We start from the raw sequence: 15,812 nt of genomic DNA on the forward strand, positions 1-15,812 counted from the left end.
CAAGGCTTAAAAACAAAAAGCAAGCCAAGTATCCAAAGCTGAGCCGACAGACAGAATGGTGGGTGGGAAGCAACCGAGACTCCAGGTGCTGTGGCTGGGCTGGGGGGCTGAGCTGCGGGCCGGGGTGGAGCTGGGCTGGGGGACTGGGCTGGGGGCCAGGGTGGGGGCCAGGGTGGAGCTGGGCTGGGGGACCGGGGTGGAGCCAGGCTGGGACCCGGGCTGGGGGACTGGGCTGGGGGCCGGGGTGGGGCCAGGGCCGCTCTCCCCAAGCCAGGGAGGAGAGAGCACTGGACCAGATATGCTTGGCCTGGGCTCTGGAAGGGGCTGCGGGCAGCCTTGCCCCCCGGGTCCAAGCAGCAGCTAGCAGATAGCCGCCTGACAGGAGGGAGTTCGCCCCTTACGCCCTCAGCATGCAGACGGGGTGAGTGAAACCATATTTGAGCTGAGAAAAGTTTGCAGACATGAGGAAAGAAGCCCCTGAGTGAGACCAAACTCACAGCTGTTTCAGGCTCCTGGGATCTTCAGAGACTGGAATTAACACGTACAGCTTGCACCAAACGATCACAGTCGAGATATTTGAAGAGACAAAAAGACAACCAGAAAATGACCAAAGATAAAGACTTATCAGACATGGCCAAATGGATCTGAAAAAGAATCAAAGGGCGTTTTAGGAAAGTACAGTGGCTACACGTGAATCTCTGTGGCTCTGTGGGAGAGCCCGTATCAGACCCGGGGGGAGAACTGAGTGGAAAGGGGCACAGGGGATTCCTAGAGACCCCCGGTTCCGCCGGGAGGCACGCGTCCGCACAATGGGAAGCGCACGCCTCTCAGGCGCGGTGAGCAAGCGTAGACCCACCCGGAGACGTGCTGGTTAGAGCAGAAGAGAAGGCAGTGCTCTCAGTAGGGAGGGAGGCACAGAGCCCCTGGGCTGACGGCGGTCCCGCGCCACCACGGAAGCCAGCAGAGGGCGAGGCTGGTAACTGTCCACGGGAGCTGTGCCCGCCGTGCGGCCGGCTGGCAGCCCCAGAGCTGAGACGGGCACCGGCTCAGACACCCAGACGCGGACCCCCGGCTCCGGTCAGCCTGGAGGAGCTGGGGAAGCCCGGAACGGAGCACGGCGTCCTGAGCGTCGGTGAGCGAGAACTGCGGTGGCAGTCTGGTTAGCTGGCAGAATAGACTCCAAGACGCAGAAACTTCTCTGGATGCGGGTAGTCAAGGGAGGGGTAGGATGAGCTACAGCCATCAGAAACCTAGACGCACCAAAAACACAGCCTCGGGACGTATCAGCCACCGTGGACTCCTCCTAGATGTTAACAAGACCTGCTGTAAAGTCCTGGCAGCCAGGAAGCAGTAACAGCAAAGACAAAGTAAGAGTGTGTGCTGGCTTAAGAACAGATATCCATAAAGGATGAATTATTTCAGTGATCGGGTTGGAAGTAACCTCTCTGCGTGGAGAAAAGCTTAGCTGGTTCCCTACCAGTGGCTCTGGAGCTAAATACGCAGGGACAGTGAAATCGGGGATCTCTTTAGGACCTGTGGACAATGAAGGGCCTCGAGAATAAACCGCGAGGCCGAGGTGGATGTACTTGATTCCATCGGCACAGACCTGCAAACGCGAGACGACAGCCGACGCAGGAGAGAAGGCAGTGCGTGCCCCCGCAGCGGGGCTCGTGTGCCGTGAGGGGCGCTGGGGGCAAAGCCAAGAGACCACTGAAAGCACCACGGGACTCGCAGCCGCTGAAACTGTTCTCTAGAGCTGACAGACCAGTCCGGACAGACCCCAGATAGAAGCGGGAATTCACATAGGAGGGACCCCCAAAGCCAGCAAGTGTTTGGGAAGATGCAGACATTCATCAGTCATTTGGGAAACGCACGTTAAACAAAATGACACTTGGCTTTATGCCTTCCTGACGGACAGACGCTAGCCAGCTGGTTCCTCCTGGCGGTGGTGAGAGTGTGTGGGTCTGAGAGCGCTGGTGGGTCCCGAGGGCGCCGCATGGGCGCGGACCTTGTGGAGAGCACTCTGACGGCACGCGCCAATGACCCCACCCCCTCCTGCCTTCACAGAGGAAAGCAATTCTCATACCGGTGCAAAGGATGCACACCAGAGCAGTGCCCGTGACGATCGTGTGAAAGCGGGCAAATAGACTACGGGGAACGGAGGCCACGGAGGGCCGTGAAACAGTAGGAGGCCCTGGCTCAGACCCGGTTCTGGTTCTGGGCGTGATGGGAGTAAGCATCCTCTGCTTTGCCTCTCCACTGAATGTAGCTGGAATTCCTGGATGCCGTGCATGGAGCAGCTTTTTGTGGACTTTGTAAATGCCAGCCCGTGGATTGTAGAACGCAGAGGACCCCCGAGCTGGTGTCTCCTGGCCTGGGCTCGAAGACAGCCCCAGGCCTGGACGTGTTGAGCAGGTGCAGGAAACGTGACCTGGAAAAGGGAATTCCCTTGTTTTCGTGTTTGTTTTCTGTTCTCTGCTCCAGGCCCCAGTGCCTCTGACAAGGAGGTAGGTGGTGGCAGGGCCCGGCTGGCAGTACGGACTCTAAGGCCAAGGACGGTGTGGGGAGGGGGTGCCACTTCGTGTCTGTGTTTCTCCCTCTATGGTCTTGGCACCTGGTTGGGAGACAGAACCAGTTAGAGAAGGTGCACAGCTGAGTGGCAAGCCGCAGCCCCGACTTGGTAGCCAGAAGGCTAGGCGGGGGTTGGAGGTCCCCTAAGAGCCGAGAAGTATTGGGAAACCACACAGAGGAGAGAGTTTGGGAGAGCAGGTGCGTCAAGTTGTATGTACGCGCTGGGCTCACCCCGACCGGGGCATGTTTGCGCGCAACCCTGAACGGCACACAGAGATTCCAGGATTGCTCTGAGGGGTAGACCTGCTCTGGTCTCTCACTTGCCACTTGGTGGCCACACACCATGGACCTGAATAACGTGGGGAAAGAGTTAAAACCCAGCCGATACCAGGACCAGTGCTCACAGAAGGTGGGACCGGCAGCACGAACCTCGCCTATCTGATCGCCCACACAAGCCCCCAAGTCCATACTCGGGGTTTCAGCAGGACCCAGAGTCTCACAAGCAGGTATCCACGTGTCTGGGGTGCACTCCAAACTGGCTTGACCTGTGCAGAAACCCGGACACCTCATGTGCAGGGCCCAGGGAGGGACAGATGGCTCACAGGGGGAAACCATCAGAGACTTTCCATCAACGACTGTCACCGTGCCTGAGAGATGCGCGAGTGGAAAACTAGGACCTCTCAGAGCAGTCGAAGACAGAAAAGGAATGAAATGTCAAGACAGGGTGGTATTGGCGAAAGAAGACACTAACGGGTCAGGAGAACAGAACCTGGGGCCTGGAAATAGACCCCCCCCACCAGTGATAGCCGCAGACCCATGTTTGACGGAGAGCAGGTCCATTCAGTGGGGCAACCATGGTCTTCCCAACAAGTGGTGCTGGGATAATGGGACATCCGCCCTCCAAAAAAAAAAAAAATATCCCGACCGAGCCGTCACACCAGCACAAACATGAATTTGGGTGGGTCCTAAAGCTGAGGACTATAAAACTTCTAGAAGAGCACCCGGGAGAAAGGATGGTGCTGGCATGACAACGAGCGCGTAGGGTTACCCCTGAGAGCACAGTCCATGGAAGAAAACGGCAGAGCTGCCAGGGAACGGTGAGAGGCCACAGGCAGGAGGACAGGGGGCTGCCCCCCCGCACGCGGCCGAGAGCCCCGAACTCAGCAGGAAGGCCAGTGTCCCTGTCCCAGCCCTGACCCCGGCGGTGGCTCTGTGGGCGTGCCCGCTCCGCGAACCTCCTCAAACGCTTGGAAGGGGTGAGTCGTAACTGCACATAAATCGTGCCTCAGTAACATGGACTAAGACACGGAAAACTCCAGCATGCACGTCGGTGTGCGTCACCAGGCACAGGGGGTCATGGTGTGGAGCTTCTTGTCATCCAGGATATACACTCAGCAGTATTTTTTTTATTAAAATTAATCATGTGAAGAAAAAGGAAAAAAAGAAAAATAACATCAGATACATACCTAGCAACCCAGATGGGTCTTTTTTTAAAAAAGGGCTTAGAAGGAAAAAGTAAAACACAGAATGAGATATATAATTTAAATACATTTAAAATCCATACACTTTGATAAGTGTCCCATGGTTTTATAGGATGTTAACATAAGAGGAAGCTCGTGAAGGGTGCACAGAACCTCTGTACTATTTTTGCAACTCTTCCATATGCCTAAAATTATTTCAAAAAGTCAAAAAAACCCAGAAACTTTTTTTTTCCCGAAAGCACTTACAAACAAAAAAAGACACATTAAATTAGAGTAGTTGTGGGCTGGTGGGAGGGTTATGGGGACAAAAGGGAAGAAAGAAGCAGGAATGGGACTGCGGCAGGCCGTGGGCTGTGGGCCGTGGGCTGCGGGCTGCGGAGCAGGGGCAACTCAGTTCTGCTTGTGGAAGAAGAGAGAGAGCATTACCATCACAAACTACAAGGACTTTGAGAGAATGTACTCCAGGAAGAAGGCAGGCAGGCAGGCATGAAATGTAAGGCCGATTGGTGTGATGTGATTTAGAGTAAGCATAGATCTTCCTCTGGGACAGAGCTCCTAAAACCCTTGGAACTTCCTAAGAGAAGAAAACCGGAAAGGCGTCTTTTGTTATGTTAATGAATGACTTTTGGACCTTGCCTCGGGATAGGGCTGGTGGCCCTAGGAACCCACCCTGGGATTAGAGGGTTGGAATTTTCAGTCCCACCGCTGACCTCTGGGGAGAGGAGGGAGCTGGAGATAGAATTGATCACCAATAGCCAGTGATCTCATCAGTCATGCCCGTGTAACGGAGCCTCCATTAACACCCGGAAGGAATGGGTTCAGAGAGCTTCCGGGTTGGTGAACAGGTCGGGGTTCTGGGAGAATGGCTCACCTGGAGAGACAGAGAGGCTCCGCGCCCTTCCCCACACCAGACCCTGTGCGTCGCTGGCTGGTCCGGCGTTAGATCCTCTTACAATAAACCAGTGATCCAGTGAGTGAAATGTTCTCTGAGTTCTGTGAGCTGCTCTAGCAGATGAATCAAACCCATGGCGGGGGGCATGGGAACCTCCTGTCTGGAGCTGGTTGGTCAGAAGCATAGGTCACAAGATGGACTTGCGGTTGGCATCTGAAGTGGGGGCGTCTCGTGGGACGGAGCCCTCCACCTGTGGGTCTGATGCCGTCTCCAGGTCATGTCAGAGTTGAGATGACACCCCGTCAGGGTCCACTGAGAACTGGAGAATCGCTTGGTGGTGGGACCCCTACCCCAACACACACCACAAATCAGAATTGGGTGCAGAACCCACTTAAGTGGTGAGAAAAGTAACTGCTCAACATGTAAGTAAATGCAACCCCATATTGTCTTTTTTTTTTTTTTTAAAGATTTTATTTATTCATTTGAGAGAGAATGAGATAGAGAGAAAGCATGAGGGGGGGAGGGTCAGAGGGAGAAGCAGACTCCCTGCCGAGCAGGGAGCCCGATGCGGGACTCGATCCAGGGACTCCAGGATCATGACCTGAGCTGAAGGCAGTCGCTTAACCAACTGAGCCACCCAGGCGCCCCTCCATATTGTCTTTTTTAAAAATAATGTCTAATTTATGGAGTTCAAAAATACAGAGCTAAAATAATAGACCACATAAGTCCAAAGAGAAGGATTAAAATGTTCTGAGGTCCTTGCATTGTTTGAAAAGGGTGTTACTATTTTGATAAATTTTAGACCTTATCAAGTTAAATAACTGGTCACATCTCAAAGGTAAGCTGAAAGGGAATAGAATCTGTATGGTTTCTGGACCAATAAAAGGTAAAAATAGATCAAAAACAAATATTTAAAAATGCGATTATTTCAGAAATCAAGAAAGAGGGTTTTTGAAGCGCCGTACCAGGAGGCCGGGCGTGGGCCGCTAAGTGAGGGTGAGGGGCAGTGGTTATGCGCAATGTGATCAAACCAGCTCAAGACAGACACTCTCTGGCAGGATTTTAAATACGGTTTAATAAAGGATAGTTAGGGTATATTAACATCAAGCAAGATAGACTGTAAGTCGGAGATAAAGACATTATTATGTAGAGAGACGGTCAATTCAAAAGAATAGAAGATTTGATATGCTGGGAAGATGTATCAGTTCTAAACTCTGTTCCCCATATAAAGGGACATATGAACAAAACAAACTTTGCTAGAACTCCAAAAAGAAAAACAGTCCACTATCATAGTGGGGATTTTCAGTGCATCTTTTTTCAGCTCTTGGTAGGTCACGCAGAGACAAAATGATTTGCCATACGGCAGATTGGAGCAATGGGGTGGACAGGCTTCGTGTGACGACCACAGGGATGATTGTGAGCTCAGCAACTAGAGAATACGTGTGGAAGATTTTCTTTTTATTTTTTTTAAAGATTTTATTTATTTATTTGACAGAGACAGAGATAGCGAGAGCAGGAACACAAGCAGCGGGAGTGGGAGAGGGAGAGCAGGCTTCCTGCCGAGGAGGGAGCCCGATGTGGGACTCGATCCCAGGACCCTGGGATCATGACCTGAGCTGAAGGCAGACGCTTAACGACTGAGCCACCCAGGCACCCGAAGATTTTTTTTTTAAATTGGTACATACTAGCAGGTCTCCTACAGACTACATTCCACGACAGCATTGTAATTACGATGGAAACCACAAAAAGGCAGATTAAAAATGTCCATGATTTAGGACTTCTAAATCATATAAAATAACCTATCAAAGAAAGTAACCATAATGAAAATTTAAAAACCATTAAAACTGGGGGCGCCTGGACGGCTCAGTCAGTTAAGCATCCGACTCTTGATTTCGGCTCAGCTCGTGGTCTCAGGGTCGTGGGATCAAGCTGGGCATGGATCCTGCTCAAGATCCTCTCTCCCCCTCCCTCTGTCCCTCCCCCCATTTGTATGCCCTCTGTCTCTCTCTCTCTCCAAAATAAATAAAAACCACTGAAACTGAGGACGGAAATGATGCACACGGACACTTGTGAGGTGGAGCTAAGGGAACACCTTGAGGGACATTTGTAGCCTGAAGACCTGTATTAGATAAATGTTAAAAGCTAAAAGTTAATGTGATAGGCATCCGCTCAAGTATTTTTGTTCGTAAAAACCCCAAAAGGAAGGAAGGAAATAACTAAGATGGGAGCAGGAATTAATGAGAGAGGAGAGACGTGGGCCCACCCAGCGACGAGTCTGTTCTTTGCAGTGGCTGATACGATGTCGAACGAGAGAAAGGTTACACAAACCAAAGGCCGGGTGCAAGGGGGGCCCAACTACGCACCCCTCAGAAACCAAAGAAGTGATTTCATTCCAATACGTTTGAGAGCTTAGTTGAAATAGATGGATTTCTAAAAACAGATAACACACTAGATGTGAGTGAAGAAGTAGAAAGCCTGCATGTTTGTGTAAGGAAATGGAGCACACGAAGGCCCAGTTGAGGGCCATGTGGCCACGGCTCGAAGTGGGGGCATCCCTGGTCTCGGGGCCTGCAGAGAGCAGGGGATGGAGGCGGGGGGTGGGTGTCCGCGCCCCGGTGCCCCAGCGGGAGGCAGAGGTACATCCGTGCAGAGAGAGGTGGACGCCAGCCTCCTGCCCAAGACCGCGTCTGGGCCTGGCCCGTGTGCTCACAAATTTTGCCTCGGGCTGGCACTTTAAGACTGCCCAGGCCGCGGGAACGACTGTGTCGGCGTGGGGTCTCACCTGGTGCTTTGCTCTCAGTCAGGCGGTGGAAAGGACTGTTTTTTCCCTGACAATCTGCCATCATTACAAACCCAGCTGGCCGCTGCGGTCTCTGGGGACTGCGCCCGCTGCAACCTGAACTCTGCAGCCGCGGGCAAGTCACTGGCCCTCTCTGTGTCTCAGTCTCCTCTTCGGGGGAGGGGGTTGGCACTAACACGTCTGCCCCGTGGGGGTCCGGCAGGCCATCACGGCGCCTCTGCCCCTTACCAGCGCCCGTGCCTGACGGGTCCGCCTGTGCTGCTCGGGCTTGTGTAAGCCCCCGCCAGGAGCCCCCCCGCCCCCCCGACTGCATCTGTGAGCCTGGCAGCTCACTGCTCGGCCTGGGCCACAGCCTAGCCTCCGCTGTCCCCTGCCCCTGTCCTGCCTGCTTGGCTCACTCCACGGTCCCCCTTGTCCACCTGCGGCCCCAGGCCTTGCCATGTGCCCGGGGAGTGAAGGTGGTCTGCACACCGTCCCGGCCTGGTCTGGTGGCGCTCCTTCCCCAGGGACCCTCTCAGCTGTCAGAGGAACAGAGCTCTTGTGCACACTGGGGTTGGGGGTGGCCCCTGTCTGAGGGGGACCAGACCCCCACCCGAAACCTGATGCAGGATGCATGGTGACTCTAGAGAGACTCAGAGCCGAAGGCAGGGCCCGGGCTGGGGCTGGGGCAGGGGGAGTGCGCTCCTAGGGCTGGCCATGCAGCGTCCTGGCCCCAGCTGGTGAATTGTTGGGTGGGCCAGAGCCCACGCTGGTCCCTGGAATCCTCCCGGGGGTGGGGCCGGGGCGCGGAGCCTCGCTCTCCGCAGCAGGTAGGCCCCTGCCGGGCTCTCCAGCCTTCCGCAGCCTCAAGGCTGGGTTCAGGCTGCCCACCTGGGTGCCCATCTGCCACCCCACTGACCTCGGGCTCAGCCTGGGCCCCTCCTCCAGGAAGCCTTGGGTGGGGGGTGGTCACGTCCCTGCGCTGGTTCTCAGGGCACTGTCACCAGGCCGTGTCCTCTCCTCTCCTCCAGTGAAGTGGCCCCCCGTCCACCACCACTCCGTCCCTTCTCTTTCCTGTTCTGCCACCTGCTCTCCCCAAAACCCACTCTCATCTGTCCAGGAGGTTTAGAGGGACTGGGGTGGCATCTGTCAGCTGCCTGCCCTCTGAGGACTGGGGGAGGCTGAGCCTGGAAAGGGTCTGGGAGGGATAGAGTCGGACGGGGGTGGGGGCATGGGCTGGTAGAGGAGGAAAACCAGCGAGGGGACAGGCCCCCTGAGGTCACAGGCAGGGGCATCATCCCGGAACCCTGACTTGCAGGCCACCCCATCCGCCACCTGCCTCCCAGAGAACTCCCTGTGATGGAGAGGGGAGGATGCAGGGGGTGGGGGGGCTCTGCGTCCTGCCTCCTCCCGACTCCCCTTCCTGGGCCGCATCCATATGGTGTTCCCAGAGAGCCATATTGAGTCCAGCAACACCTCCTCTGCCTTCCTGGGACAGCTGGGGACGCCTGCGCCCTGCACCTGGTCTGAGCAGGGCTCCAAGCTGCCCCCCATCGCCAGTCGGGGTATCCGCTCCCGGGGACACCCAGGGTGCCAGGGGGAGAGCACGCATCTTCTTCAGGGGGCCCTGCACTTCTGTCTTCTGGGTTTTGGGGAAGGGGTCTGAATTGGATTGTCCTAAGATCCACACATGTAAATGGAAGTTTCTAGACTAGTAAATGTTAGATTGTATGACTGTAACTTCTTTACTCTTTGTCCAAAGAGCTGTGGTCCACAGGGGGCTCCCAGGACCCCTACCCCATGCCCGGCCCCAGACCTGGCTGCTGTCTGGGGGAGATCCTTGGGTCCGGGCTGAGGGCTGGCCGGGGTGGGAGGGAAGGTTCTGGAGCAGCACAGCTGGGAGGCTGACGCGAGCAGTGACTGTCTCAGGGCTTCCGGCTCTGCCAGAGCCTTATTTGGAGGCATTTCCGAGTGGGGCAGTGACTGGCACATTCCTGAGCTATTCAGAGACACCCTTCCCCTCCTGGTTATTTTTAGGCCCTAAAAAATACTTGGGGAGCCCGCTGCTCCCCACACCTTAAGAAGCCGCAGGGCCACCGATTGCTTGCCTTGGAAGGGATCTCAGTCTCCCAGTCCGGCTGCCACAGTGCCAGAGGGGAAACCGAGGCCCAGAGGGGCGGGGCTTGCCCGAGGTCAGGGCCTTCTGCCCCCACCCGGCCCACCTTTGGCCTCCCACCCACCGTGGGCCGCTTCGAGCAGACCTGGCCAGTGCCGTGGGACACCCCGGTGGGGGGAACCCCACTCTGCAGGAGGTCTGAGACCTCCCTCGGTCACCGGCAGTAGGTGGCAGAGCGGTAACGCAGGGGGAGGCCAGTGCGGCCCCTCCTACCGCTGACCAGTGTGCGAGCCCTTCCTTGCAGGGGGGCCTTGGTGTCCTTCCCAGGGCCTGGGGGTGAAGACACTCAGGGTAAAGAACCAAGACACCTACAGGGATGGGGTGGGGATGGTAGCCAGGGACCCCAGGATTTTTTTTTTAAGATCTTATTTGAGAGAGAGAGAGAGAGACAGAGAGAGAGAGACAGAGAGAGAGAGACCACAAGCAGGGGGAGGGGCAGAGGGAGAGGGAGAAGCTGACTCCTGACGGAGCAGAGAGCCCAACTCTGTGCTCCATCCCAGGACCCTGGCATTATGACCTGAGCCGAAGGCAGACGCTTCACCGACTGAGCCACCCAGGTGCCCCTAGAAAGGGCTGCCTGGTAACCCCCTAGGGCAGTGGGATGGCCCCCATGTGGGTGGCGGTTTCTGGGCGGCTTAGGTGGGATACCAGCTGCCTTGCCAGCTCAGGGGAGCCGCACAGGCCCCACGTTCCCCAGACAAAGCTCCAGGTTCAGGAGGAGGTCCCAGCAGGCTGGGGGTGGGTGGAGCAGGGACAGGAAGGCACTCATGGCTACTGGAAGGTTCTGGAACAAGTCCTGGACCGTGAGGCTCCCTGAGGATTCGCTTCTCTGTGGAGGCAAGCCCATGTGGGACGCGGGGCCTGGGGAGGTGATGGGAGCCTGGAGACGGATCCTTCACCTTGAACATGGTCGGGAGGAGCCCGAGGATGCTGCGGTGTGGCCCCACTGTGTGGTTGTGGAGCAGACGGATGGAGGGAGGGACGGAGGAAGTAAGAACTAGAACAGTCTGCTGCTGGGGACAGGAGCCTCTCACACTGCAGCTAGCGGCTGGCCGGAGGTTAGACAGGAAGAGGGACTTCCTGATGGTCTGGGCTTGCTGCTGGCTGGGTCCGGGAGGGCTGGGAGGGGTGGATGTGAAGGCTTTTCCAGGAAGAGTCTCCACCTGCCCAGAGGAAGGGCCACTCCGTGCAGGGGCCGCTTGCCTGGGTGACAGGAGTGTGGCCGCGTCCAGCACGCCCTGCCCCCCCAGGGGACTCAGGCCCTCGTCATGGCCCTTATGCACCCGTCCTTGTACCTTCCGTCCATCAGGCCCCCCTCCAGGAGCTCCTCCTGTCTGTGGGAGCGGGGGACAGGGTGGCCTGGGGACATTGTCCTTGCCATCTGGAGGCACCACCACCAGCACTAGAATCCCTCCCCACCCCCACAAAAGCGTCCCCACCAGCTTTGGCTGCACATGTTCCTGCCCGCCACGGTGACCGCCGCCATCGCCAGCCCCATCCTCGGGGCATGGTGGTCCCTGACGGCAGGGGAAGGGTGGCCTAGGAGGCAGTCTCGAAGGGCCGAGGAGGACGGCGGGGTACAAAGGTGCCGAGACCATGAGGAAAACAAGGTCCAGGGAAAGGAGCGGCTTGTGGTGGAGGGAACAGCAGAGGGAGGCCCGTGGCTGCCCTTGGGTGACCTCCCCACCGAGGGGAGTGTCCAGGGATTAAGGCCGGGGAGCTGGGCTCACTACCTGCCCGCCCCCCCCGCAGGGAAGCCTCACTCCGACACCCGACACCGGTCTCCGTTTCCTCATCTGGAGAGGGAGTCAGGACCCTGCCTTGTCCAGCCCCAAGAGCACAGCTGTGGGAACAGCTGGATGAACAGAGGGCGGGCCAGAGACCAGCTCCGCGCACCTGGGGGTCACCACGGAACGCACTGGAGGCAGACCCATGCAGGGCCCAGCGTTTTTGACAAATCTGGTGGGAACGTCCCCAGCAGGCTTCCCGCGCGGTGGGCGGGAGAGAGGACAGCGATTTCCGGGCTCCGTCCCCGTGCCCGGTGGCCATGAAGCACTGAACAGCCGGGAATGTGGGGCCCGGGCAGAACAGAGGATGTGGCCTCTCTGGAAGGACAGGGCCCTCTTGGCGGGAGCTAGGATGGAGGGGAGCCTGAGCCCCCGTCCACACCAGCCGAGCCACTCCCGTCGCAGGCAGGGAGCACGTGGCCTGGGTCCACCCTGATTGCTTCGTTTCTTCCAGGTTTTCTGTGGCGTGCGTGAGCAGGGCAGGGGAGGGCAGGTCACTCCACAAGGGCAGCGGGGCGCCCTGCCCTCGGTGCTCCCCTTATCTGGGCCCCCGTCCCGGGGGGCCCTCCGGCTTCCTTCGGCATCCGCGGGGGCATGAGGGAGTTGGCACAGGCCCCCGCCCTCGTCTGCACCCCCAGGCCAGTGGGGCTTGGAGTCCGAGGCATGTCCGGGTGGAGAGCGTGCATGCGGTACCCTGAGATACCGGTAAGATGCCGGCCAGCGCCCGCTGCGCCGCCCTCGGACGTGCGTGGTCGCATCCAGCGGTCAAATGAACTGTAACAAGCCTCGGCTGGGCTTAGGTTTTGCGGCCAGATCTCACCAAACAAAGTTGGCGTCTGAAGTGTTCAGGACCGTGGCTGAGAGGCGGGCTCGTGCGTGCCTGCATGCCTGTGCCATCCGCTCCTGGCTGCCCGCTCCCCCCAGCAGCCGCGCTGGTCACCAGTGGCCCCTCTCCATCCTCGGTCACTTGTGCTCGTGGCCCGAGGCGGTCCAGAGTGGCGGGCCAGGGGCTGTGGGAACCCGCGCCAGGCAGTTCCCCCACTTCTCAGTGGGCTTGGCATTGTGTTCATCTTGAATGACGTGGTTTGGGGGGCCGTAATCTCAGGGTGCTGGGGCCTGCCAACAGCCCACCTGTGCACCCCCTCTTTGGGCCAGCGGACTCTGCTGCCCGCGGTGGGACGCGCAGCCTGGGGGCGGAGCCTGGCTCACCGCCCCTCCCAGCCTCGCAGCGCCTGGCCGGGCTCTCTGCGCGGGCTCAGGCTGTCCCCTGCTGGAAACACCGAGGAGAGGCAAGCATTTCCGCTCGCAGGGACGAGCTTCTCAAAGGTTCAGGCTCAGAAACCGGGCAAGCTGTGGGCCACGGGCCAAGGTGGGAGGTGGCAGAGGGCAGGGCAGGATGGAGCATGGGGCGCGGCTCTGGGCGTGTCCACCTTTGTCCCTCACGCCTGCCCCAGGACCAAGGGGGAGGTGCATGGGCCAGGGGTGAGGCAGAGGGCCAGGGTCCTGGAGGAGATCTTGGGCACACCAAGGCCAGCCGGAAGGAGCGGGGCCCCGGCTCCCTCCCTCCCTCCACATACTCTGCCCCAGTCTCAGATTGCCTCCCCCCTCCCCCGGGCAACGGCAAGGGCACAGGGACATTACACGCCAACGACCCCTTGTGGGTCTAAAAGTCTGGGGGTAGGGGAGCAAGGGAGCCCAGCATCCGAGGGTCCCCATCAGTTTCCTCATAGCACCCCTGGGGGCCACACGACCGTGGGCCTGGGGGCCAAGGTCCACACAGCGTGGGCTCCTGACTCCCAGGCAGGGTGCAAGGGTGGAGCCCCGTGCCCACCAGGCCTCCTGGGCCCTTTTGACCCCCATGGAAGGACCCAAGGCCGCTCCGCGAAAGCCATGGGGCTGTGGCTTGGGCAGCACAGAGGGAGGCCACACATACGGGACGTGGGTTTTTAATTCTTTTTATTGAAGAAAAGAAAAGGAGAGAAAAAATAGATTCCCCACCCCTGCTCTTCCCGGAGTGGGCTTCTAGTCCTGCCCCTGGGGTCTGCGCAGGTGAGCGAGGGCTGTGCTCTCCACCTGGGTCTGGGGAGGGGCCCCGGGCCCTGGAAAGGTGGGGGGGGCTGCTTCCCGAGGGATAGGGATGTCTAAAAAATGGTGCCAGGCCAGCTGGGCCAAGCAGGCTGGTCCTCTGCTGCGGCAGCTCGGCAGGCATCCCGGGGATGCTGGCCGCACCTGGCCCGGCCCCTGTCCGCGGCCCGCCCGCCTGCCCGCCGGCGCTGGGCTGGAGGAGGGCAGAGTCTGAGGCACCTTCCGGCCTCTGGAGCCCTGTGCCCCCGCGGGCCGCTGGTGCCTCCTGTCCCGTCTGGCTCTGGTCCCAGCAGGGCGGGCCTCCGCAGGGCCGCCGTCCGAGCACCCTGAGGCTGGGACGCGGGCCTGGCCCACAGCCCGAGAGCATGTCTGTGCCCGTCCCGTGGCAGGAGCGGGCAGAGCAGCATCCCTCCTCGTGGCCCGGTGCGTGGCCGCCGCCCACCTGCTCAGACCTCAGTCTGGAGGTCGATGATGTCCTGGCCCACCAGCGGGATTGTGGCGCCCGACTTCTCCCACTCCACGCTCCGCAGTTCCAGTGGGGATGGCGGCAGCGGCTCCAGTTCCTTCTTCACCCACGCAGGCGTCCCGTGGGCTTTCCGAAGGCTCTCCCAGGGCCGCTTGTTGGGTGTCTGCTGCTTTTCTGGCTGCTGGCCGGTGGGCGGTGGGCAGAGGGAGGGGCCGCGAGGGAGGCCACGGAGCAAAATCAGATGGGGAGCAGGGAAAGAATGCAGGCGACAGTCAGAACAGAGGAGAAGGGGCCTGAGACAGCGGAGAGGCGGGGAGTGGGGGGAGATCCCAGGTGACCCAGGAGCAGAGCGCCTCCCACTGTGGGGTCGGCACTGGGGGCGGGGGGAGAAGGCCTGCGGTGAAGGGCAGCTGTCTGGCACCACTCCCTTGGCCGTGGTCTTCCTTGGGAGGCAGCCTGACCATTCGCCAGTGCACAGCCCACCCCTCAGACAGGGCCCCAAAGTCGGTGCACCCCCAGCCCTCCAGACGGGGCCCCAGGAGTCAGTGCGCCCCCAGCCCTCCAGACGGGGCCCCAGGAGTCACTGCGCCCCCAGCCCTCCAGACGGGGCCCCAGGAGTCAGCGCGCCCCCAGCCCTCCAGACGGGGCCCCAGGAGTCAGTGCGCCCCCACCCCTCCAGACAGCCTCCCCCCTGCCCGGGGCCTTCCCGTTGGCTTGCCCTGCCCTCCAGGGTCTAGCATGGGCCAGGTCAGGCCAGTCTCCAGGAAAGGTCGCAGGAAAGAACGAATGAATGGAGAGGGTGGGAAGAAGAAGGGCAGGAGACAGCCTTACCTAAGGGCTCTCCCGGAGCGCCCTGCCCCGCGCCGCCACCCCACCCAGCACCCCAGGGCCCCGCCCCCCTCCAGACCTTGCTGTCTGGGCCCAGCACCTCCTTGTCCTTCTCCGCGTGCTGCAGCTTCCGGTTCAGGTCCTGAAACATGTCCTGGTGCCGCTTCCGCGTGTGCATGATTTTCTGCGGGCGGGAGGGGTGGTGGAGCCTGAGCCCGGAAGGGGGCTGCCCTGCCCCTCCCTGCCTGCTGCAAGGGCTCAGAGCACCTCCAGCCCGGCCATGTGGGGGAGGGGACGCCAGGACCCACCTCGAAGTCCAGTTCTGCATACCGCGATTTCCGCCGCTGTGGGGAGAAGAGGTTTGTGCCCATTTGCAAGCCGTTCCCTAAAACCTCCTGGGCCGCAGGTCCCGGCCCCTCCTTGCCTGAGGATGGGGGAGACCAGGGACCCCTCACCCCAGGCCTCCTCTCGGGGTCTCAGCCAAGCCCTGGGGCACACGCCTCTGAGGGCCCCTTTCAGGCCACCCGCTGCCTCAGTGGGGGCCCAGCAGAGGGCTCTGCGGGAAGAGGGTGGACAGGAGGCGCGGCCCCAGAGGGCAGTGACAGTCGCGAGGGGGCTCTCTGCCCCATGACAACCTGGGGCTCTGCTATTCCAGGTCCCGAGTGGGGGCGAACCTGCAGAAGCTCTTCATCACTTTCTGTCCCAGCTGACAGGAGCCAGACTGTCCCCCGGGCCATCTCCCGCCTC

At 59.6% G+C, this 15,812-nt stretch overlaps 1 protein-coding gene across 6 annotated transcripts in view; it reads right to left on the reverse strand.

Annotated features, from left to right (window-relative positions):
- Window positions 1–13,625: 13,625 nt before the first annotated feature.
- Window positions 13,626–15,812, reverse strand: part of ADGRB1 (adhesion G protein-coupled receptor B1) — a 68,397-nt gene continuing 66,210 nt past the window's right edge. For all 6 annotated transcript variants that reach the window (XM_078071926.1, XM_078071925.1, XM_078071924.1 and 3 more), the window contains 3 exons: window positions 15,374–15,409; window positions 15,145–15,249; window positions 13,626–14,415 (listed from right to left, as the gene is read on the reverse strand). In XM_078071926.1, coding sequence (XP_077928052.1) covers window positions 14,218–14,415; window positions 15,145–15,249; window positions 15,374–15,409 — 339 coding nt within the window. In that variant the 3' untranslated portion in view covers window positions 13,626–14,217. The remainder of the gene's footprint in view (window positions 14,416–15,144; window positions 15,250–15,373; window positions 15,410–15,812) is intronic.

This window comes from Halichoerus grypus, chromosome 5, assembly GCF_964656455.1.
Source record: "Halichoerus grypus chromosome 5, mHalGry1.hap1.1, whole genome shotgun sequence".
Taxonomy (NCBI): Eukaryota; Metazoa; Chordata; class Mammalia; order Carnivora; family Phocidae; genus Halichoerus; species Halichoerus grypus.